The sequence below is a fragment of the Haliotis cracherodii genome, unplaced genomic scaffold (genome assembly GCF_022045235.1).
Source record: "Haliotis cracherodii isolate W230 unplaced genomic scaffold, xgHalCrac1.p SCAF_5, whole genome shotgun sequence".
NCBI lineage: Eukaryota > Metazoa > Mollusca > Gastropoda > Lepetellida > Haliotidae > Haliotis > Haliotis cracherodii.
The window spans coordinates 6,993,025-7,016,394 of NW_027266308.1; the positions used below are offsets into that span (position 1 = coordinate 6,993,025).

Below are 23,370 nucleotides of genomic sequence, written 5' to 3' on the forward strand. Positions count from 1 at the left end.
GTAACTCTAAATCCATGTTGACAAATCTAATACAAAATTAGTGAGAGATCATCAATAAATACAGCACCCTTTCAAAACATGGTAAAGAGAAAGTAAAGTACCAGACAGCATTTTCAAAACCTCTATTTCTATCATATTCAAGGCCCTTTTAATGCACTTACTCCTAATTCACATTTTCAAGGCATTGAGGCATTAGGGGATGGTTAAACCAGTGATATCACTGACCTTGTCTGGAAATGTGTCGAAGGAAGTCCTGACTGGGTCTCTACAACCAAACCTAGAAGACTTGAACCTGCGTACAATGTCCTGTAGAGTGGCAGCGACGAGGAAGTACTCTTGCTTCAGACGCAGCTCCTTGCCCTCAAACACCTTCAACATAAACACGTGTACGCTCCATCAACAAAATGTCACCTGGTGCAGAAATCACATTTACAAACGCTAACAGCTCTGATCAAAATACCAGAAACATGATTTACTTTGAATAGTGACATTAATAAGGGCTGGAAAGTTATCACAAAAGGTGTCTTTGTGATGAAGTAAAGACGTAGGGGGTTCCTAGATTAAAATACTCTAGCAGTAAATCTTGAGGACCACAGGTCGCTCCATCTTCCCAAGGCAAGTGAGTGAGTGAGTTGGGTTTATGCCACTTTTAACATTATTCCAGTTATATTACGGCATGTCAGCTTCATGTGGGAGGAAAGCCTGAAGTGATGCAGGTCTCAGACGTTAACCGCTTTCACCCACGAGCATGGGTATGGTGCTGACAAATCTAGAAACATAATCGGGGTGAACCGGAATTCGAACCCTCAATCATAGGTTTCTGGCGTGCCTAAGGGACGCAACTGTGCACAGCAATATACCGATATACCGATAATACCTAGTGTCTAATGACTTGAATAGCCTACACACTGCATGAGGTGAGGTGAGGTGAAATGGGGTTTAACGTCGCGTCCAAGATTATTGCACTTATATAGCGACTTGAATGCATGTGTGAGTGAGTGAGTGAATATGGTTTTACATCGCTTTTAGCAATATTCCAGCAATATCACTGCGGGGGACACCAGAAATGGGCTTCACACATTGTACCCATGTCGGGAATCGAACCCGGGTCTTCAGGGTGACGAGCGAACACCTTAACCACTAGGCTACCCGACCGCCCCTGAATGCATGTGTGTGTGTGTGTGTGTATGGCTGCTTGTACTAGTCCTGACTGATGCCGACTTATAGTGCTAGCCCACTGAGATACCATGCCGCACTTTAACATCAGACACGGTATACTGACTCCGAGCTGACCAGACCTCGTTTAAGCCCCTTAATGCCGAGCGCCAGACAGGGTAACAACAAGTACCATCTTTTAACGTCTTTTGGTATGACGTGGCCGGGGATTGAACCGCTGACCTTCCGCTCTCCGGGCGGACGCTTTACCGCTAGACCACGGAGGCTGTCCACACAGCATGAAAGCACAACATGTAAAAGCAGTCCTTCATTGTCTTGTCACAAACTATGGCGCACATGTGTAAGAACTAAACAACTCCTTTTGCTATTCAATATTCTCCAGATTACATTCTTCATGCACATGGAATGCTGGTGTAGATCCTGATAAGTGCCATGAATTCCATAATGGATAGTAAGAATATTTGTGATTTTCATCTACATCAGTACCTAAAACATTCAATCTCAAAAAGCAAACAAGCTCTATGGGTGATTATTTACATATTTGTACAAAAGCTTAAGTTTTCGTTTGTTGTTTAATGCACACGAGATATTCACAATCAAAACAGTGACTCACATTGTCATTGGGGTACAGAACACGAGAAATATTCTCAGCCAGATTTCGGTCACAGACAGCATCAATGTAAGCGCCATTGTTGACTGAAAAACAAAGACAGGTTTATCAAACTGTTTCCTCAAAACCTAAGTTTTGCAGTTCTTGGACTCCTAGGGTTATCAGTAACATTTAACAGGTAATTCCCTCAGAACAACACACCCAGAAGCAACTGAGGCATTAAGTGAGTGAATGTTGTTTAATGCCAGTCAGAGTGAGTGAGTGAGTACGGTTTTACGCCGCTTTAAGCAATATTCCAGCAATATCAGGGCGGGGGACACCACACAAATGCCAATCAGAAAGTCAAGTGACTGGATATACTTGAATCAGGCAGACCAGTAAAAAACATTTACATGGTGCTGCTAAAATACCTAATTATTAAATAAAATAAATAAATAAATCTAAATTTAAATAAATATTTTCCCACTTGCCCGGCACTTTATTTTCATGGGCTGAGCCAGTCAGACAAACTAATTGAACACCCCTGCAATAACTGTATGCAAACTTTAAAACAAGTGTTTTATTTGAAGCACAGACAATGAAATCTTACAAAATCTGAGATCGAAGCTGTTGGGTGCCTTTGCCGACCATAGCCTGAGTGTGTTGACTGTGTTGTTTCCGTATCCAGGGATGGGGCTGTCATAGGGCATGGCGAACACGACCTGCAAACACAGCCTCACTTGTTACACCAGCAACTTGCATCCTAAAAGTACTCATGGAAACGATAAAAACCTGTTTTTTCGATCTCAGATTTTAAATAAATGCAGTTAATATACAAAATATATAAATATTCAAACAACTCAATTTTAGTAAAATCTAAATATTTTTTACATTTGTATACTTATCCTGCATTACTAATTGGGCCTTGGCACAAATACAGCGTATCAAAGGTTTTTATGTCTTTTAACATGTAAAAGTGTGTAAAAATATGAACAAAACAGACTATTGTGAAACTGAGCCTAACCAGGTGTTAGTAGATCAAGGTGAATGTCCATGACCTATGACACCTTGACGACAGGTGAAAACAGGTGCTTGAAACCCACGTGCATGTGATTTGTCAGTGGTTAGTGATTTGTCAGTGGCATTGTCGGATAGTGAATCATCGTCAAAATATCAGAATGTAAAAGTAACATATTCCCTTCTCAAACAACTTACATGTCATTATTATTATGTACTTAAACATAGCTGTTATATTTATTGTTGTTTTGATAACTTTTTTATCAGGCTAATTTGCATAATGCCTATAGCCTGTTTCTGCCAAGTCAATTCGGACTTAGTTTTATTTTTGAATGTTGAAAGTGCCTACAAATTACCTCCTGTAAAGCACATTTTGTTTTGAGCACTGAGATAAAACTAGCAAATCCAGACTAGTACTTTTCCAGTTGTTTTGTTATTTCGTATTTACATCTACGTTATGCTTTGTGTCGATTATCAAATCCAGCAAAAGTTTTTTTTCATTTCCATGAGTACTTTACCACAGGTTCAGCCACTTACAGTGCAAAGCATAACTTGGACCTCTTCAAACAATGCGGTAGTATTAGGGCCCATTTTGGGCTAATGGAAACAACATTTTAAAGATATGGTCACAGGAATGTTCAGATGGCTGATCATGATGATAAGCCTTTCCCTTCGTTTCACCAGCAATATTCCAGCTATTTGACGGCGGTCTGTAAATAATCGTGTCTGGACCAGACAATCCAGTGATTGATATCATGAGCATCTGTCGACACATTTGGGATTGATGACATGCTTCAACCAAGTCAGAAAGCCTGACCACCCGATCCCGTTAATCGCCTCTTACGACAAGCATAGTCCCCTTTTACGGCAAGCATGGGTTGCTGAAGACCTATTCTAACCCGGATCTTCACGGGTATGAATGCCAATGTCAAATGTTTCTACCCTAATGAGAAAATCTAATTAAGAGCAAGCCCATGATTCTACACAAAATTGATGACCTCATGTTTGTCTTTATTTATACTACTCCACTCCATATGAAAGGATTCTCATCATATGTCAAGTGTACATTTAAACATATGTAACATATCTAATCATCCCTAACAAATGTTAAGTGAGCGAGTGAGGTTTAACGCCGCTTTTAACAGTATTCCAGTTATATCACGGCGTGTGAGCTTATGTGGGAGGAAAGCCTGAAGTGATGCAGGTCTCAGACGTTTACCACTTCGGTGAAACCCACGAGCATGGGTATGGTGCTGACAAACCCAGAAACATAATCGGGACGAACCGGGATTCGAGCCCACAATCATAGGTTTCTGGCGTGCCCAAGGGACGCAACTCTTCACAGCAAATCGCAAATGTTAAGTAGTAGACATCTAAAAAAATGACTTGCTCACGTTCAAATATTGAAAAATCACTTACTGAAAATCACTAAAATCAGATTTTCTGAAAAATATATATATTTTTATAAATTTTTTTATAAACGTTTTTATTGTTCCCAGAGTTGTAGATTAATACAGTATTCCGTCAAAGACATATTTCGGATTGCATAGAATGGCACAATATATTCAATCGAGAAATTTATTGCTATAAAAAAGGATGACAAAAGTAACTTTAATAAAAAAATGGTTACCTTTATTCTCAGCATTTGATTCATAGCTCTCTGTTGATACATGATATGTTTGAGTCTGATTGTATGTTGCAACTGTGTTGGTTTGAAATAGGACAATGTTTGTTTCCAACCCTTTAATTTTCTTTCTGAAAATATCAGCCTTCCCTACACCATGTATAGTGCATATGTTGAAATGAATAAACAGTGAATGTTTTCTCCGTCACTGACCTGTGAATCCACCCACTTGCCATCTGCCAAACTACCCTCAGCCCGTCCGTAGAAGTTCACAGGCAGCATGTACTCAGGGCGAGCTTTCTCCCATGGGTTGCCATAGCGCAGCCAATCATCAGGCTCCTCCAACTGAAATGAACAGCATCACGCCACTGTAGCTCACCTGGTTATATAGATAAAACATTAAATGCAACAAAACATGGCAGCATAGTTGCCATTAGCATCGATATTATTCCAATTTCTGCACAAATTGAGTACCAATAAACACCAAATGTAAGGTGTGTAATTTTATTCAACAATTTCCCTATGCTAAAACAAAGATGTCCTTCCCACAAAGATCCCTTCCCTAGACCTTGGGAAATGTAGTTATGTCATAATTCCATTTAATGCCCCGCAATACCCCCCCCACCCCCCACCCCAGGCTGATCCCCTCCTCCCTAATAATGATGATAACTGTCAAATTTTAATATTTGTCTTTAATGGAGGAGAAAACTCAAAACTGAACAGGTCACATTTGATAACCATCGTGGTGAAGCCCTATATGCACAGTTGGCTACCTATGCTGGAGGGGGCCGTCGGGTAGCCTAGTGGTTAAAGCGTTCGCTCGTCACGCCGAAGAACCAGGTTCAATTCCCGACATGGGTACAATGCGTGAAGCCCATTTCTGGTGTCCCCTGCCGTGATATTGCTGGAATATTGCTTAAAGCGGCGTAAAACCATATTCACTCACATGCTGGAGACCTGTGAAGATCTGGGTTGGGAATAGGTCTTCAGCACCCAATGACTTGCCGTAAATGGCAACTATGCTTGGCGTACGATTCGACTAACGGGATCGGTTGGTCAGGCTTGCTGACGTGGTTGATGCATGGCATCGTATCCCAATTGCGTAGATCGATGCTCATGATGTCAATCACTGGATTGTCTGGTCCAGACTTGATTATTTACAGACTGCCATCATATAGCTGGAATATTGCTGAGTGCGGCGTTAAACAACAAACAAACAAAACCCTACACAGGAGCATTACTGGGATGGAGCTAAGATAGAACCACATTCAGGGGATTCTGACAGGGTACCTGCACAAGGACTGAAGTGTCTGAGTATATGACGAGAGACAGTGACTCTTAACAAAAACATTGTAAAATATCCCAGCTTCTTTTTCAATGTATGGGAATGTATGGGAATTTCAATGTTAGGAGAATTCCGCTTTATCACAGAAGCCTGAAAGTACATCATGGAAACAAACCAGTGTTAGCAACAATCCCTGCCATCAGGAAGTGGACACACAAACCACATCACACATTGTGACCACCCAATCCTCATCTTAACACTGGTTACAATGGGGGCCTATTCTTCCTTGGACTCCCTACACGACCCAGAACTCTGTAAAGAAGTCTAACTGACCTGCCACCCATCGTTTATCTTCTGTGTGAAGATGCCGTAGTCATAGCGGATTCCATAGCCATAGGCAGCAAGTCCTAGGGTGGCCATCGAGTCCAGGAAACAAGCAGCCAGACGACCAAGGCCGCCATTTCCCAGACCAGCATCCTCTTCAATCTCCTCAAGCTCCTCAATGTCAAGGCCAAGCTAAAGGAACAAGCAATGGACATGATGGTTGCGTACAGGAATTAAAGGACACTTCATAAAACAATGATAAAACTTACACTGGATATGATTTTCATGCATACAACCCATAAGGACAACTTTTAAGGTGTCCTATTGAGCTATCGATTCAATCAGTGTCAGGATATTTACATCTGTAGAATGTTAACATGACCAGGGCCCCGTTCCGCAAATCGATTGTAGTGCTAAGATGATCTTCTTTGTGCAGTGTTTGAAACTAGCCATTTTCCATTTGATTATCAACTGATATCAGTTCAATCTTTTGTGACCATTGTAAGACTTGCAGTGGCAGATCCAGGGCCCACTTGCACATAGTGATCTTAGCGCTAAGATGATCGTAACTCCCATACTTTAACATAGGCTTACAATAGTAGTAATGCCGAGATGGCTTTGTTGAACGGGATCCAGGATATTATTTGCATTGTTTTTGCAATAGAAGTAACCCCATTGAAATATGAGACGGCTCAAGGGAAGCAGTACTTCACTACAGCGTGAATGTGAACAATGAATATCAAAGATAAAAGGGTATGCATCTAGGCGAGAGCATGTCAAATTTTGTTAAGTTGTAAATAAAACAATATTTTACTTTTCTTTCATCTGGTAGATTGACATTGTTATAGAATAATTAAAATTATTTTAATCACACCAAATATGACCTAGCATGTTTAGTGACCAATTTGAAATTGCCAATACTATTTGACTTTAAGTCTTTGAAAGGCATTCAGGGCCTACTTGCACTAAACGATCTTAGTTCTAAGACTATTATAAGCCTATGTTAAAGTATGGGAGTTAAGATCATCTTAGCACTAAGATCGCTTTGTGCAAGTGGGCCCAGGAGTGGTACACAGAGGAAGAGAATTTACAGATGTCAACTTCTGCAGCCCAGGTTGATGTTCCTCATAATAAATTGACATCCATAAATTTTCTTCCTTACTATTTGATTTTTCTAAGAATGTAATTTTGAAGGCTTGAGTATAGTCGATATCCGCATAGTAATTTGGACTTGTCCCAGCCCTAGACTGTACAGCCTACAAACCATTTCAACAATTGGGCACTGACGTCCTTGTGCCTTAATAAATTGATTCACAAGTCTCAGGTTCTAAGGTTATCTTTCTTTTGGGATACCGTACATGACCGCGGATAAGCCGACCCCGTAGATAAGCCGAGGTGTTAACTTGACCATTGAAATATGAAAGAAGATGATATGACCCGCAGATAAGCCAAACCAGGAAGTGAAAGGCAAAAAACACTGCGAAGTCAGACTGCAAGACATGTTCCGGTACTCGCAGATATTTAAAAATATAAGATGAAAAACGTAATTATATTGAAAAAGTCATTATTATTTCTAATAATGATTTAACAAACCAGTCCTCCACTTTCATAATGTGGGAAGCTGTTTCTCTTGGGGTTTTTTTAATCTCAAAATGATCGTTATATGTTGCCATCAACAACAAGCGCCATTTTGTGAATCGGTGTATATAGCATTATGAACCCGTGAGAAAATATATCAGCTAGAGCGAAGACTCGCAGCATCGTAAGCATGGCATTTTCATTTCATGATTCATGACTCAAAATTCGGCTTAAGCGCGGACACATACGGTATTTGTTTTATGCGTTGGTGACTTAAGATTTACATAGGAACCAGTGAGACTGGTCAATATTGTGTTACCTGGTACATGGCCTCATCACAGGAACTCTGCATGCCTAGGTTGACCATGGTGTTGGAGAGGGTGCGCCCCATGTAGAACTCCAGGGAGAGGTAGTACACACGCTGCAAGCAAACACCTGACAGGTAACACCATCAAACTCGTAGATATAGATGTATACATATATATATATATACCGTATTCGACGTAATAAACGCCCTGCTCTAATGAGCGCCCATGGCGATATTTGCTAATGTATTGGCTAATGAACAATCCCAATTAGCACCCCTTCCGATTGATCAATGTACAAAGGACTTATTTATTCGCGTGTAATACGCACTCGTGTTATATGCACCCTTAATTACAGGCAATTCAATTCTGGAAAAATATACCTGTCGTAGATATTATGTCAGCATAAACCACGAAATTTCCGATCTTTCAACTCTGTCTTTTACACCAAAATAATATTCTGATAAGAGCCCCCTATTTCTAATTTTGAGAGCGCCCTGGGCGCTTTTTACGTCGAATACAGTATATAAGATGCCTACACCATAGATCGCAAAGAATAATGAAGAATGAAGTGTGGTTTATTTCAAGAAAAAACATTGTTTTTCCATGACATCATTTCTGGAGATTCGAACATGCTTTCGCAATTTGATCACGTTGTATATTGGACGACATTATTTTTGAGAGGGGAGTAACTTGTGAGTTCTTTTTCCATAGAAAAGGCTGGCCATGCAGAGAAATGCCATGGCCGAACGATCGCATCCAGAAGGAGGAGAGATCCGGCATTCATCATCGGCAGAAAAGATACAGGTAATGGAAACAACCTTCTGTACATTAAAACAACTTGTCCAACCTTGCCAGGGAGTCATTATTGTATAAAATATTCAGTGAAACATTAACAACATAAATTATTTGATGGGTTTGTTGATTATATATATATATTATACATTTATATGCTGCACTTATCCAGGTACTAGTATCTGCTCAAATGCTACAATGACCAGTGACCACATTCCTGTCATATTAAATATTATAAGAGTGTTGTCTTTGAACATGTTGAAGAAATCTATGCATATCATATGTTCTTATGGATATTTTTCGGCACGCAAAAATAAAGTTAAAAAACAACAGACTTCATCACATGAGTACCATCATTATGACTATTATTTATTTGTTTGTTTGTTTGTTTGTTTGTTGTTTAACGCCACACTCAGCAATAGTCCAGCTATATAACGGCAGATGGTAAATAATCAAGCCTGGACCAGACAATCCAGTGATTGACATCATGAGCATCAATCCACGCAATTGGGATCGATGACATGCATCAACCAAGTCAGCGAGCCTCACCACCCGATCCCGTTAGTCGCCTCTTACAACAAGCATAGTCGCCTTTTACGGCAAGCATGGGTTGCTGAAGACCAATTCTACCCCAGATCTTCACGGGTCCATTATGACTATTAAGTTATATCAGGGGTATTGATGTAAAAACAGTATTTGAAAATACTGTATACCATGATATATATAGGACACATGCTGTCTCAAGCAATCAGGTGAACCATCTAAGAAAAATCTTGGACTATATCGCACAAAACCCATACAGAGTCACTCATAACTATCATTTCCTGCAGGGAGTTTATGCTTCATTTTGCCTTGGTCATGTTGGTAGAACTGATTGTTTGTTTGTTTGTTGTTTAATGCCACACTCAGCAATAGTCCAGCTATATAATGGCAGATGGTAAATAATCAAGCCTGGACCAGACAATCCAGTGATTGACATCATGAGCATCAATCCATGCAATTGGGATCAATGACATGCATCAACCAAGTCAGCGAGCCTGACCACCTGATCCCGTTGGTCGCCTCTTACGACAAGCATAGTCGCCTCTTACGACATGCATAGTAGCCTTTTACGGCAAGCATTGGTTGCTGAAGGCCTATTCTACCCTGGAATCTTCACAGGTCTTGTAGAACTGAGATAAACATGAGTTTTCTATGTTGAACTATGTAGATTTGATGATGCTATTTGTAACATCAACTGAAACCTCGGTGCATTCGGTTTCCTAATCTAATTTAGCAGTGTCTAATCTACAGATAACATTGCACACTGCACCCACAGCAGGATTGTCACCTTCAAGTGTTAGATGGTAACAGCAAGTCATCCTGACTCAGCCTAACTATGTTTATACATCATTACCGTATTCGACATAATAAGCGCCCCGCTCTAATAAGCGCCCACCGCGATATTTGCTAATATATTGGCAAGTGAACAATCCCAATTTGCACTCCTTCCGATTGATCAATGTACATAAGACTTATTTCATAAGCACTCATGTGTTATATGCACCCTTAATTACGGGCAATTAAATTCTGGAAAAACATATCTGTCGTATATAAACAGTTCAGGCCGTCAGCATAAACCACGAAATGTATCTTTCAACTTTGTTTTTCCACACCAAAATAATATTCCAATAAGTGACCCAGATTTCCAATTTTGAGAGCGCCCTGGGCGCTTATTACGTCAAATACGGTAATCTGATTTTCATCTGTCACTAAATTAACATGCCCACCAGCTTGCTGTTAATGATATTTTAGGAGTTGCCCTTGAACAAATACGATCATCCAGCTGTCGGCAATCTACCAAATTTCATCAAGGACACCTATTTATCTTATTTTACCCCAAAAAGTTGATAAAACTAATATGAATTAGGGCTGCAATGAATACACTATGAGGCGAATATGATTCATATCATGAATATAGGGTAACGAATATTTATTCACAAATACAATAACAAGACAGCAGCTGATGTATTATTTGTGATATGCAGTGAAACGATAACAAAAATTATTCGACATTGTTTGTTAACTATTAATATATTATACATTTATATTCTGCACTTATCCAGGTAGTAGTATCTGCTCAAATGCGACAATGACCAGTGATCACAATACTGTCAAATTAAATATTATATGAGTGTTATCTTTGAAAAAATCTAAGCATATAATATGCTCTTATGGATATTTTTATGTGCAGGGTATGTGAATGCACATGATTGCATATTCATAAATATTCAATTCTAGTGGCCACGAATAACGAATTCAATTCAAGAATGGATACGGTTCGATTCACCGAATCAGCCCTAATATGAATTGTACTATACTCTATCTTTCTGAATAGCTTATGTCTCAGTCTGATAGGTCTGTGGCTTCAGGATATAATATCTGTATAAAATACATGAAGTATTATCCCTACAGGAAATTGACCACTTGTGACGACATGACAGCTATCAGCAGCTGTGTCAGTATCATCCATCTATTGACCTGTCTGCCATATGTCTAACAAGTCTAGTGTTTCATATACACCATCCAGAAAATGCAGATTGCTCAGACATCCATAACACTGAAATTGCTGAAGATATTTTGAGTGCAATCAGTCTTTTCTCTTTTAAGTTAACACAAACGATATTAACTCATTTATACCACCATTGCTTTACCATGTTTACACACAAATATCAAATGTACCGTATTTGACGTAATAAGCGCCCACGGCGATATTTGCTAATATATTGGCTAGTGAACAATCCCAATTAGCACCCTTTCCGATTGATCAATGTACACAAGACTTATTTATTTGTGTATAATACTAATTTCTAATTTTGAAAACGTCCTGGGCGCTTATTACATCGAATACTGTAACTGAAATAGGATCAACAGTCAAGATCATGATATATTCTCCTTTTAATGACCATAAATGTTTCTTAAAGTAAAACAAAATAATTATTGATTGAAAATATGCATCTTTTGTTGTTTGTTTATATCTTTAAACTCTAATTTCAAGGACATTTCTTCTTGAATATTGTGCTCCTTCATCATGTTCATGTTGACCAAGAACTTAAATAACACTGGCCTAAAAAATAACAATGACACTAAAAGCGTGGTAAACCATGGTTCCTTGTTACCATGGTAACAGTGCAACATCTGGATTACACCTGCCTCTGGTGGTGCACTAGTTAGACAATAGCAGACTTGCAGACAAAGTCTCCCCAGTCAGCGCCCTCATCACTTATATAATGGCATAATCCCTGCTATCTTTACAGCTTACATCACCAACTGTCCATCAGCACCAACTTTATATACCGTATTCGACGTAATAAGCGCCCCGCAGCGATATTTGCTAATATATTGGCTAGTGAACAATCCCAATTAGCACCCCTTCCGATTGATCAATGTACACAAGACTTATTTATGCACCCTTAATTATGGGCAATTAAATTCTGGAAACTTACATCAGTCGTATATAAACATTTCAGGCTGTCAGCATAAACCACGAAATGTATCTTTCAACCCTGTTTTCTTCACTAAAATAATATTCTAACAAGAGACCCCTATTTCTAATTTAGAGAGCGCTGTGGTCGCTTATTACGTTGAATACGGTAATGATTTATTCTTCATAACCATTACAGCGCTTACATCACTGCCCATCACCAAAAGCAGTGTGTACAACTTACTAACAGTCAGAATGTACAGTAATTTGAGCAGGGGTAGACACTATTGGTCATATCCAACTAAACATCAAGTCCCTCCAGATTTTCACTAGCCTCGGACTAACAGACAAGTGGCAATGTCTATCTCTATTGAATCTGTAAAATCCAGTGGTTGAAATTAACATTTTTTGTCCTCTAGTCCTTATAATGAAACATTGGTAAAACTGTCAAAAACGGCACATTTCTACTAGTCCTTATGATATGGTCTTCGTACCTTACTATTGGGCAGTTTGTCAAGGACTACAAGACTAGTGCAAATTTCTTAAGCTGAAATGATAAATGAAAAATTTGTAAGAAATTGTATGATTTTCCACATTGTTTTTTTCTTGTCTTTATGACAGTAATCATGGTAATGTTTATAAATATTGTCAACAAATAAGGTTGTTAGTTGTTAATGCTACACACAGTAATATTCTAGCTACCGGTATACAATTGTAGCCTGTAAATAATCGAGTCTGGACCAGACAAAGAAGCAGCTTTAGAAATTGGCACTAGTCCTACAGTCCTTGCCAAACTGCTCAATAACTAAGCTATCATAAGGACTAGTAGAAATTTGCCATTTAAAGCTCTGCACGCTAACGTCGAACCCATTCGACAGAGGTGTCACTTCCCGTGCATCTGATGTCGAACCCATTCGACAGGCGAGTAGCATAACAACACCCCAAAATAAAACTCGCAATATCTTTTTACCAAGAAGGCTTTGCGTAACATTTAAATTACGTATGACATGCATAAATGCTCAGCTTGCTCAATATCAAAACTTTCAGTCATTTATTTACCTCAAAAAGAAAATATCGCGAGTTAAAAAAGTTTCGGCCAAACTTCTCGGCACACAACTACCAGAAATGGCCATTGTTGACTTTTGGCACTTCACGTTGAGCGGCATGCAGTCAGATATTTTCTTTATAATTTCATCAATTTTCCTATTCAATCATAAATTTTTGTTTGAGAACGAAAGGTAAACACTCATGTTCCTTAATTTCTAAAAATTAGCAATTTTGGGTGTAACTAATTGTAAACAAAAACAATCTGAATCGTAACATCATCGATCGGATGAAACTTGAACGATCATGGCAACGGCGGTAAACAAACAACTCCACATGCATAGTTATCCCGTTAGACTATTACAATCTTCTTTATTTGTTGAAGTTCGGACTGACAAAAATTAGGAGGGGAATGGTAATTTTTAGAGTTCCCAATCCATTAGGACTGGCAAGTTCAAAAGCCAGCGGGAGCACTGGAGATGGGTTGATTGAGACGTGATGTGACATGATGTGACGTGATGCGATGTCTGATGAGTGACGTAAGCACATAAAAAGTTTCACATCATCAAGTTCCACCAACTTCTAACAATCAATAAATATAATTAATGCTTGCACGGTCATGATGATATGTAGAAATGACAACGGTTTGAAATTCAGTGAATCAGATGGAAAAATCTGATTCAGATGTAGCCCAAAATGGAAGATTCGTATCACTTCTGGATTTCTAATTGGTCAATCATTTTGATTTTTTGATAGGTTTACGATAGCTCAACTGCAAATGTGTTCCTATGGCAATACAAACGCCCCAAAGACAAAGTCTAATTCAATTGAACATATACATTCCTTGGCTGAGATCAATACTTGGAAATGTTCTGGATCTTGTTAATAAGAAGATTCACACTGTATCCTGGGACATGCATTAGGTAGCTCAATTCAACTGGGAAAAGAGATAGGCATATGAGAAAACCAATGTAACATGGAGAAACTGTTTTCTTGACAGTTTACACAACTGCAGTACCTGCTTCAGCATCATTAGGATGCCAGTGCAATGCTAGATGAAACAGAAGCCAGTCGTGTTAACCACATTCAGCATCACGATCATGTCTCTATTTGCAGACATTACATGTCTGAAATGTGTGCACAATGTCATGTACGTAAGTTGATTTGGGTCTCTGTCAACACTGAAAAAATGTCCACTTTTTTAAGGGCAAGACATACTGATTGTGAGTGAGTGGGTGGTTGAGTGAGTGGGTGGTTGAGTGAGTGGGTGGTTGAGTGAGTGAGTGGTTGAGTGAGTGAGTGGTTGAGTGAGTGAGTGAGTGAGTGGTTGAGTGAGTGAGTGGTTGAGTGAGTGAGTGAGTGAGTGGTTGAGTGAGTGAGTGAGTGAGTGGTTGAGTGAGTGAGTGAGTGGTTGAGTGAGTGAGTGAGTGAGTGGTTGAGTGAGTGGTTGAGTGAGTGAGTGAGTGAGTGAGTGGTTGAGTGAGTGAAAGTGAGTGAGTTGAGTGAGTGGTTGAGTGAGTGAGTGAGTGAGTGAGTGGTTGAGTGAGTGAGTGAGTGAGTGAGGTTTCACACTGCTTTTAGCAACAGCAGGGGACACCAGGAAATGGGCTTTACATATTGTACCTACGTGAGGAATCAAACCCAGATCTTCAGCGCGAGAAGTCAAAACTTTGACTACAGCAACATATTATGTTCATAATGAACAACCATTTAACAAACTGACAGATATATATAACCAACATTTGCTGCATATATGCTCACAACGAACTACCTTTATAACAAACTAAAATAAGTGCTCCCTTTCAGCTTGTTATCACCGTAGTTCACTGTAATACACTACCCCTTCACAAACTGTGTGTATATGCACTGATTGATGTTCTTTAAGACAGGGATAGCTGAACACTTCAAATCAGATCATGTCAGCATGATGTGGCAGTTTCTTGCAAGACATTATCCCTACGTCATATTTACTTCACCACGTTAACCTGTATGAAAGAAACGCCCTGAGTCAGCACAATCCTCCGTGACTAAGTTAAAATAAATTGTTTGTCATGAAACCCGTTTTGGTCAAGCAGTGAAACAGCACTCAACCTGATCAAGGACAGGGCCCTGACCGCAGTCTACAAGAGTCGGCCAGAGTGTGCTCGGGGTCGTTCCCTGTTTTCACAGTCTCTTATACATTCTCTCCACTCAGTGTTCTCAGTAGATCAAAAGCTGGTCATTGTAGCATGGACACCCCCTTAAGAAGCTATCTTTCAGCTACAGCGAGGCTAAATGGAACAAACGGTCACACATCATCAATCTTCCCTCAAATGGGAGATGTCTGACTGCATGTGTATGTACTGGTAGATAAAACACTCCTGTCAAAACATTTTTTAGAGATAGGACAGAGATAGTTTAAAATACATAAAATAATTTTTTTAGCATCCAATGTTCAAAGCTAAGCATGTAAATCAAGGGGTACCGTCATAACTTGTCATCATGTGAAAAGTTTACATTTAACATGATTAGGGATCCCTACATTCAAATACCACTGTTGAATACCATAAAATGTTTACTAAAGGACAGACTAGTTGGTATTCTGGAGAGAGGTGGCTGGGACTTTGTATTGAGAGCTACAGCTACAAAACCACATACCGTATTCGACGTAATAAGCGCCCCGTTCTAATAAGCGCCAACAGCGATATTTATATATTGGCCAGTGAACAATCCCAATAAGCACTTCTACCAATTGATCAATGTACACAAGACTTATTTATTCGTGTATAATATTCAATCTTGTGTTATATGCACCTGATATCATGGGTAATTAAAATTCTGGAAAAAATATATCTGTCGTGTCTAATACCCACAGACTTTTCTTTTGTATCATTTCAGGCTGTCAGCATAAACCACGAAATTTACGATCTTTTCACTCTTTCTTTTTCACCAAAATTTTATACTAATAAGCGCCCCCTATTTCTAATTTTGAGAGCGCCCTGGGCGCTTATTATGTCAAATACGGTATGTTTTTATCTAAAACTATCAGCCTGATTTTTGTTTAAGGACAACACCTTTCAGCAAAGTTTGTTTGTTTGTTTTGTTGTTGTTTAACGCCGCACTCAGCAATATTCCAGCTATATGACGGCTATCTGTAAACAAGAGGCCCATAGGGTCCTGTATCGCTCACCTGGATATTTACGCAATCATGACAAAATATACATTTGCACTGTACATGTATATAATACTGCAAATATTTTGTAATTTTGATTCTGTCGGCATTTAAAATGGGTGGATGGCAAATCTGACAGCATGAACATGTATTTCTCTAGATACAAATGTAGCATAAAGATCTGAACCGTTTCCATGTTATGTTCCAGGATAAATCATATTAAAGGTATTATTTTCTTCATAACAAACAAATGTATACAATGTATCTGTTTATTATAGGGTGAGGATAATATCGGTTTGCATGTTATGGTCAAGGTTCTGACTCCTTTGGGAGTGTGGGACAGATGAACAGAACGGCCAGTACTGGTAGCATATGTGCATTCCTCTCATTATCATGATTATACTCTCAATTGTACATATGGTTATATGGTGGGGATCTTAACTGCCTCAAAGTTATAAACTCTTTTTAGCCCCGTCCCTTAGTCCCCGGGGGTGGGGATACGGTTCAACCCTTCCATTTCTCCAATTTGAATCCCTACCATTGGAGAATACTTCCAAATATGGTTGATATCTATCTTTTAGTTCCAGAGAAGAAGTCGTTTAAAGCAATATAGCTAAATCATCCCTAGGGTGTGTGTGTGTGTGTGTGTGTGTGTGTGTGTGTGTGTGTGTGTGTGTGTGTGTGTGTGTGTCAGCCCTACTATTTGTATAATTTCGAATCACCACCATCTAGGGATGCTTACTGTCAAATTTCATTAATTTCCTTAAGTGGTTCAGAAGAAGAAGTCGTTTGAATAAATTGTTGACGTACGGATGGCGGATGGACGTCACGGTATGGCATAAGCTCACCCTGGTCCTTTGGACCGGGTGAGCTAATAATCGAGTGTGGGCCAGACAGTCCAGTGACTGACATCATGAGCATCTATCCACGCAATTAGGATACGATGACATGCATCAACCAAGTCAGCAAGCCTCCACAAGAACCCGCTAGTCGCCTCTTACGACAAGCATAGTCATTTCAGCAAAGTAATTTTTGTGGAAGGCAATATCCTTTTCTTTAAACAGTCCGAAACAGAATCATTTGTTTAAAAAACAACCGGGAACAATTTATTTTCTCAATAAACTCACATCCCCCTCCTCCCCATATTAAATGGTCAGTTCCTCACACCGGACACTGACACTGACTGACCAGAGGGCACAGGCTCCTTTTTCATTTTCGTAAATTTAAAAGTTAAGGGGGTCCCTATCTAAGGGTTCACTCCGGGAATTTTCTGACATGGGCCCTTTATTTTAAAGTTTCAAATACTTCAGAGGTACACCTACACTTGCTCACAGAGCACAATGTTAAAATGCCCCATTATATTTGAAAATGTAGACCTTTTTTCAAATTTAGGGGCATAAGGCCCCACCCTAGAATTATCCCTGCCCTGTATTTAAATACTATAGAAACCTCAGGGTTCCCCCCTTATTTTGAACATTGCATACTACTCTATACTCATATTTGATATCATTATCCTAGTTTACATGGTAGTACAGAAATATTTATTTCAGAAATCCTAGTTTACATGGTAGAACAGTAACCATGGTAACATTTATTTCAGAAATCATAGTTTAAATGGTAGAACAGAAACATTTACTTCAGAAATCATAGTTTCCATGGTAGAACAGTAACATTTATTTCAGAAATCATAGTTTCCATGGTAGAACAGTAACATTTATTTCAGAAATCATAGTTTCCATGGTAGAACAGTAACATTTATTTCAGAAATCATAGTTTCCATGGTAGAACAGTAGCATTTATTTCAGAAATCATAGTTTCCATGGTAGAACAGTAACATTTATTTCAGAGATCCTAGTTTACATGGTAGAACAGTAACCATGGTAACATTTATTTCAGAAATCATAGTTTAAATGGTAGAACAGAAACATTTACTTCAGAAATCATAGTTTCCATGGTAGAACAGTAACATTTATTTCAGAAATCATAGTTTCCATGGTAGAACAGTAACATTTATTTCAGAAATCATAGTTTCCATGGTAGAACAGTAACATTTATTTCAGAAATCATAGTTTCCATGGTAGAACAGTAGCATTTATTTCAGAAATCATAGTTTCCATGGTAGAACAGTAACATTTATTTCAGAGATCCTAGTTTACATGGTAGAAAAGTAACATTTATTTCAGAAATCATAGTTTACATGGTAGAAAAGTAACATTTACTTCAGAAATCCTAATTTACTTGGTAGTACAGTACTAAATGATCTTGTGACTTCAGGACCAATGTTGTATTCAGGACCAATTTTGAATAGATTTTGATGTCAGTCAAGCTAAAGTTACTTCCAGTAGTTTAAGACCAGGGTTGCAACAACATCCTACCAGGATGTAAGCTGGGAAAACAAGGCCAAACAATTATTCAGTTAGGCCTTGATCATGTTGACAGCACAACTTGTTGAACAATGCATACAGCAGATAGACTTGCTGGTAAACTAAGGACGGGAAGGTCATCATGTCAAATGCACCTAATATACATCCTTGTTATCTCGGTATCTGCAAGGTCAGAGAGTCAGGCTACTTACAATGTACAATCAGATTAGTAACTGAGACAGCGTCATCAGACTAACATGTATAAATATATATATAGTCCCTGATATAAAGTTATGCAAAATGTTAAATAAAAATTATTCTCCAATGGACACACAAGTATTGAGGGAACCCTCAAGGCTCGCTAAATACAATGTTTATTCCTAAAGCAGGATGTTTAACATCCCCAAACACACTCACATGATACCTCTATATATGTAATCTAGCTCCAACATAGGATAAAAAGATGCAACATACCACATCATCCCATGTACTCATAATACATTGTATGTAGATTGAACAGTATCAGTCTGGGATTCCAGAGCTCTAGATAAGCTTTTGGTGTTGTGGGTATTTTACCCATGCATTTTAAAATCATCGGGTATCAGTAATTCTATCTGGGTATTCAAATTTCTGTTACCCACTAGTTTTTACACATGTGGGTATTTAAGTTCAATATTTAAAAACACTATTCATCTAGTCCCAGTAAACTGGTGTCGTGTGGGTTCGAGAGCTTTATAGGACTCAAAAATACCATGATACTTCCAAAAGAAAGTGTGATGGCAAATGATCATGATGTAACTGTCATCGTGGAATTTGGCAAGGTTGACGGAATGCCCGTTTATAATTTCAAAATAAGCTGCTGATTTACTAATCGAATATGCAGGGTTACCTCACAATATTTTGATGATACGCACAAGTTATATTTTTGTAGCATATTTGTAATCATGGTAATGTTCGTTGCATATTTGATATGCTTGGATTTTATTTTACTGAGTATTTCAGCATTTCTGATGCGTATTTTACGCAGATACGCAGCTTATCTGGAGCTCTGGATCAAACATTTGTCCTTCAGCATACTTTTTAATTCAGTAGATCTTACACTTTACAAATGGTAAAGTCATTGGCAAATTCACCTTACTAGACTAAATGAGTATATGAAAAGGCATTTTCTCAAAGTGAGCTTTGAACTAGTAGCTCAAGGGGCAAAATGCTGAGCAAATGGAAGCAGAGATTGACTAGCTTCATTAGTTTGGTACTAGAAGTCCACAGTGCATGCAATCTCAAATTAACAAAATCAAAACAGGTTTTGTCTACTAATTACAATTTCAGGATGTATATTGATCAAGCAGTTAATGACTACCCTATAATTAAACACACGGCTACAATAATGACGACTGAAAATGTGCACCAGTCTCTCTCGTCTATCAGCATGATTATGTTTCAAAAATTGCGCCACATTATGTGAACTAGTACGACATGAACTCTAACAGTAACTTGCAAAATGTCCTCAGACTGTATGGTTATTTCATCATGAAACGTAAAATGTTTCTACAGACAGCTTCTCATCCCTACCCATTCAGCATCTGCCCAGACACTCATCATCTAGATCAATATACACATCAAATTACCAAAGCCTACTATCATTACTAAATGTTGTGGTGCACATATGTTGCACATTAACAAGCTATACTGTTGTGGCTAGTCGATTATACTTCGTCGGACCGTATTTTCAAGAATATAAGTCATGGGCGGATACAGCTTTTTTGAAAAGGGGGTTGCACAATTAAGATCTCTTTATTGTCTTTGGTGGTAATTTATACAGAAATAAAGATTTTTTTCGAAATAAAAAGGGGGGGAGGGGGGTGCGCACTCCCACACACACACACACCTCTGTATCCGCCTATGTAAGTCCCAGCAGCCTATGTTTGCTGCAAGAGGCAATGAAATCTATCCAGTGGACAGATTTTGTGGCTTGGTCAACTTTGGCGGCATATCATTGCATCCCAATTGCGTGGGCAGATGCTCATGATATCCATCACTGGATTGTCTGATTCATATTTACATTACAGCTGCACTATTGCTCAGTGTGGCATACAACAACAAACAAATGAAATTCTGCCTGACAAAGAGACAACTTTAAACTTAAGTAGGGTTAGGTCTATCATGTGTATCACATTAATAATTTACAATTTAATACATAAGTTAACCCCTGTCTAGAAAACAGAGTAAGTGTTGCATTAGCCAAAGATAAAAGGATGTGGATAGGATGTGGATAGGATGACGAGAGTATGCAGCATTAGAAACTAGATCTACTAACTAGCCACGAACATGGTAAAGTCATTATGAAAAAGAATATGACATATATATACAGAGGTAGCTGATACGGCCTTTTACAATAGTAGTGTCAGATGCATCTACATGATTATCATTATTATTATCATGATAATATTGCGATCACTATGACTGTCAAGGTCACTATCCTTGACATTATTCGGTTCGACCTTTCATTACCGAATCAGCTGAGTGTCAATTTGCCGGTTTTGTTATAACCTAACCAGAAGTGCTAAACAAACTTACCTTTGGGTCCATTTCATAATAATACTGTTGGGTTCTAATCCATCTTCCTACAAGGTGGTCACGCACTGTGTGCGCTAGAGCAAAATAATAATCCCTGGGGGTCGCAACATTTCGATCCTTCACAAGGGTGTAGTGAAGATGCCGGTTGAAAGTGGACTTCACGTTTGATACATTTTCTACTGGCGCAATCCCCCGAATACTAATTTGTTTTCTCTTATCCTGGTCGGTCTTGGGAGCTGATGCCATGCTTTTCGATTGACCTCAGCCGAGCGATTCAGTCAACCTGTCAAAAGTGTTCTGTCCGTGCACTGACTGCGTCTAGCTCCTGCCCTTGTTTTCAAGGACGAATATTCAGTGTCAAACGTAAGAGTTATCGCTTCGGTTGTTTGGTTTCTTTACAATAGAGGGCGCTGCTGACATCGTTTTCATTCGGAACATTCCCCGATCGGACTTTGTCGATGTAATTCCGATGTAACAGCTTCCGCTTCACCACTTCCTGTAAAATGGCTGGAAAGTCGAAGAAGAAAACACGTGTTTCCAAAGTGGAAACCGAGCCAGTGGCTGTGCCCAAAAAACTCAAAGAAAAATTAACATTAGACACAATTGTTTCACTTGGTGGCAATAAGGTAATCTTTGTTAGCTGATCTCCCAGCAAATGTGCGAATGACATGACAACCATGAGAGAATTTAACAAATGTTATATTTGGGATAACACTTTCTTAGTAAAGTACAGATTCTTGTACTTTTTTTTGTGGTTGAGTCCCGTCCGGTATTCGAACCCATACCTGCCACAATGGCATTGTGTATTCATGAGAGAATTAATATTTTGTCGATTAGAGAAATGAGTCGTTTACCAAAAGTCTGCAGAGGGCGCAGGTTATATCGCAGCTCCGGCTGCAGACTGTCACTTCACTGATCTTGTGTTTCTCTTCGATCCTTTGGGTTAGGTGAATCTTTCCCTGAACCATGAGGGGCGGTCGGGTAGCCTATTGGTTAAAGCATTCGCTCGTCACGCCGAAGACCTGGGTTTGATCCCCACATGGGTATATTGTGTGAAGCCCATTTCTGGTAACCCCTGTTGTGATATTTCTGGAATATTGCTAAAACTGGCGTAAAACCATACTCACTTAAGGAACAGCACCTGATGTCAATCAAATAACCATTTATGATCCTTATGGGTTAAATGTACCCCTTTACTAGGGCTGGGACGAGTCCAAATTTACAACCCGGGTACCCGCTCCCCTATTACCCTACCCTACCCGGGTACCCACTCTAGGTCTCGGGAGATGCTTTAAAATGTCTGATTGGAAACTGATTTAGCATAGCCCTTGCAAAGCATATTTAGATACATGTATTAAACAATCTGGTCATGCATACACTGAAGTTGACTTAAGTCACATATTTATTCAACCATATGAAAAATCAGAATGAATGGGTGCATTGTCAGAAAGAAATGCGAACATTAATGACTTGTAATATAACCATAGAGTTCCAGATAATTTTAGTCATTAGACAATATGTCATGTGACTAACCACGGGTCCGGGTAGTCCAGTGGGTACCCGGGTCCTACTCAGTAGCCACCCGACCCAGGTACCCGAGTCACCCGTCCCCCCTACCCTTTACAATCATATGGTGCAAAGATTTCCAGCCATAACCTCGATTTCAAATACTGCCTGGGTTGGGGGCAAATTCCTGCCCCGGGTTTTCATTTTACCCAAATCCTAAGAATTTTTAACAAATTTCAAAATTCGCGGAGATACATGACTAACGCGCATAGGCAACAAGATTAACTATCAGGAGCTGATCACTCAGTGAAGAGCACAAATTATTTGGTGATAGAGCCCCTGGTTCCATGGTAAAATGTTGGATAACTACATTTATGTCTGTTGAAATTCCTAGGTGGTAATTATTCTAGTGTGGGACACTGTGTTATGACGCAAGAATTATCACCTACTCATTGCAGTTAGGTGCAATCAAACCGAATATCACAGCATGAGCATTACATGCAGTGTGTATACAAACAGCTCCGTCCCATTCGTGCCACCTTCGGTACCCTCAGGGAATGAAGTGTCACTGCG

General features: G+C 39.1%; 2 protein-coding genes across 2 annotated transcripts in view; one reads left to right on the forward strand and one right to left on the reverse strand.

Annotated features, from left to right (window-relative positions):
- Positions 1-21,654, reverse strand: part of LOC139444419 (glycogen phosphorylase, muscle form-like) — a 39,343-nt gene extending 17,689 nt beyond the window's left edge. Inside the window, exons 1-7 of the mRNA XM_071225390.1 lie at positions 21,292-21,654; positions 7,913-8,014; positions 6,025-6,207; positions 4,620-4,751; positions 2,376-2,487; positions 1,790-1,872; positions 226-369 (exon numbers count right to left, since the gene is read on the reverse strand). Coding sequence (XP_071081491.1) covers positions 226-369; positions 1,790-1,872; positions 2,376-2,487; positions 4,620-4,751; positions 6,025-6,207; positions 7,913-8,014; positions 21,292-21,537 — 1,002 coding nt within the window. The 5' untranslated portion in view covers positions 21,538-21,654. The remainder of the gene's footprint in view (positions 1-225; positions 370-1,789; positions 1,873-2,375; positions 2,488-4,619; positions 4,752-6,024; positions 6,208-7,912; positions 8,015-21,291) is intronic.
- A 131-nt stretch (positions 21,655-21,785) lies between these two features.
- LOC139442214 (CCAAT/enhancer-binding protein zeta-like) overlaps positions 21,786-23,370 on the forward strand; it is a 39,218-nt gene continuing 37,633 nt past the window's right edge. The window contains exon 1 of the mRNA XM_071222998.1: positions 21,786-21,917. Within this exon, the coding sequence (XP_071079099.1) occupies positions 21,795-21,917 (123 nt within the window). The 5' untranslated portion in view covers positions 21,786-21,794. The remainder of the gene's footprint in view (positions 21,918-23,370) is intronic.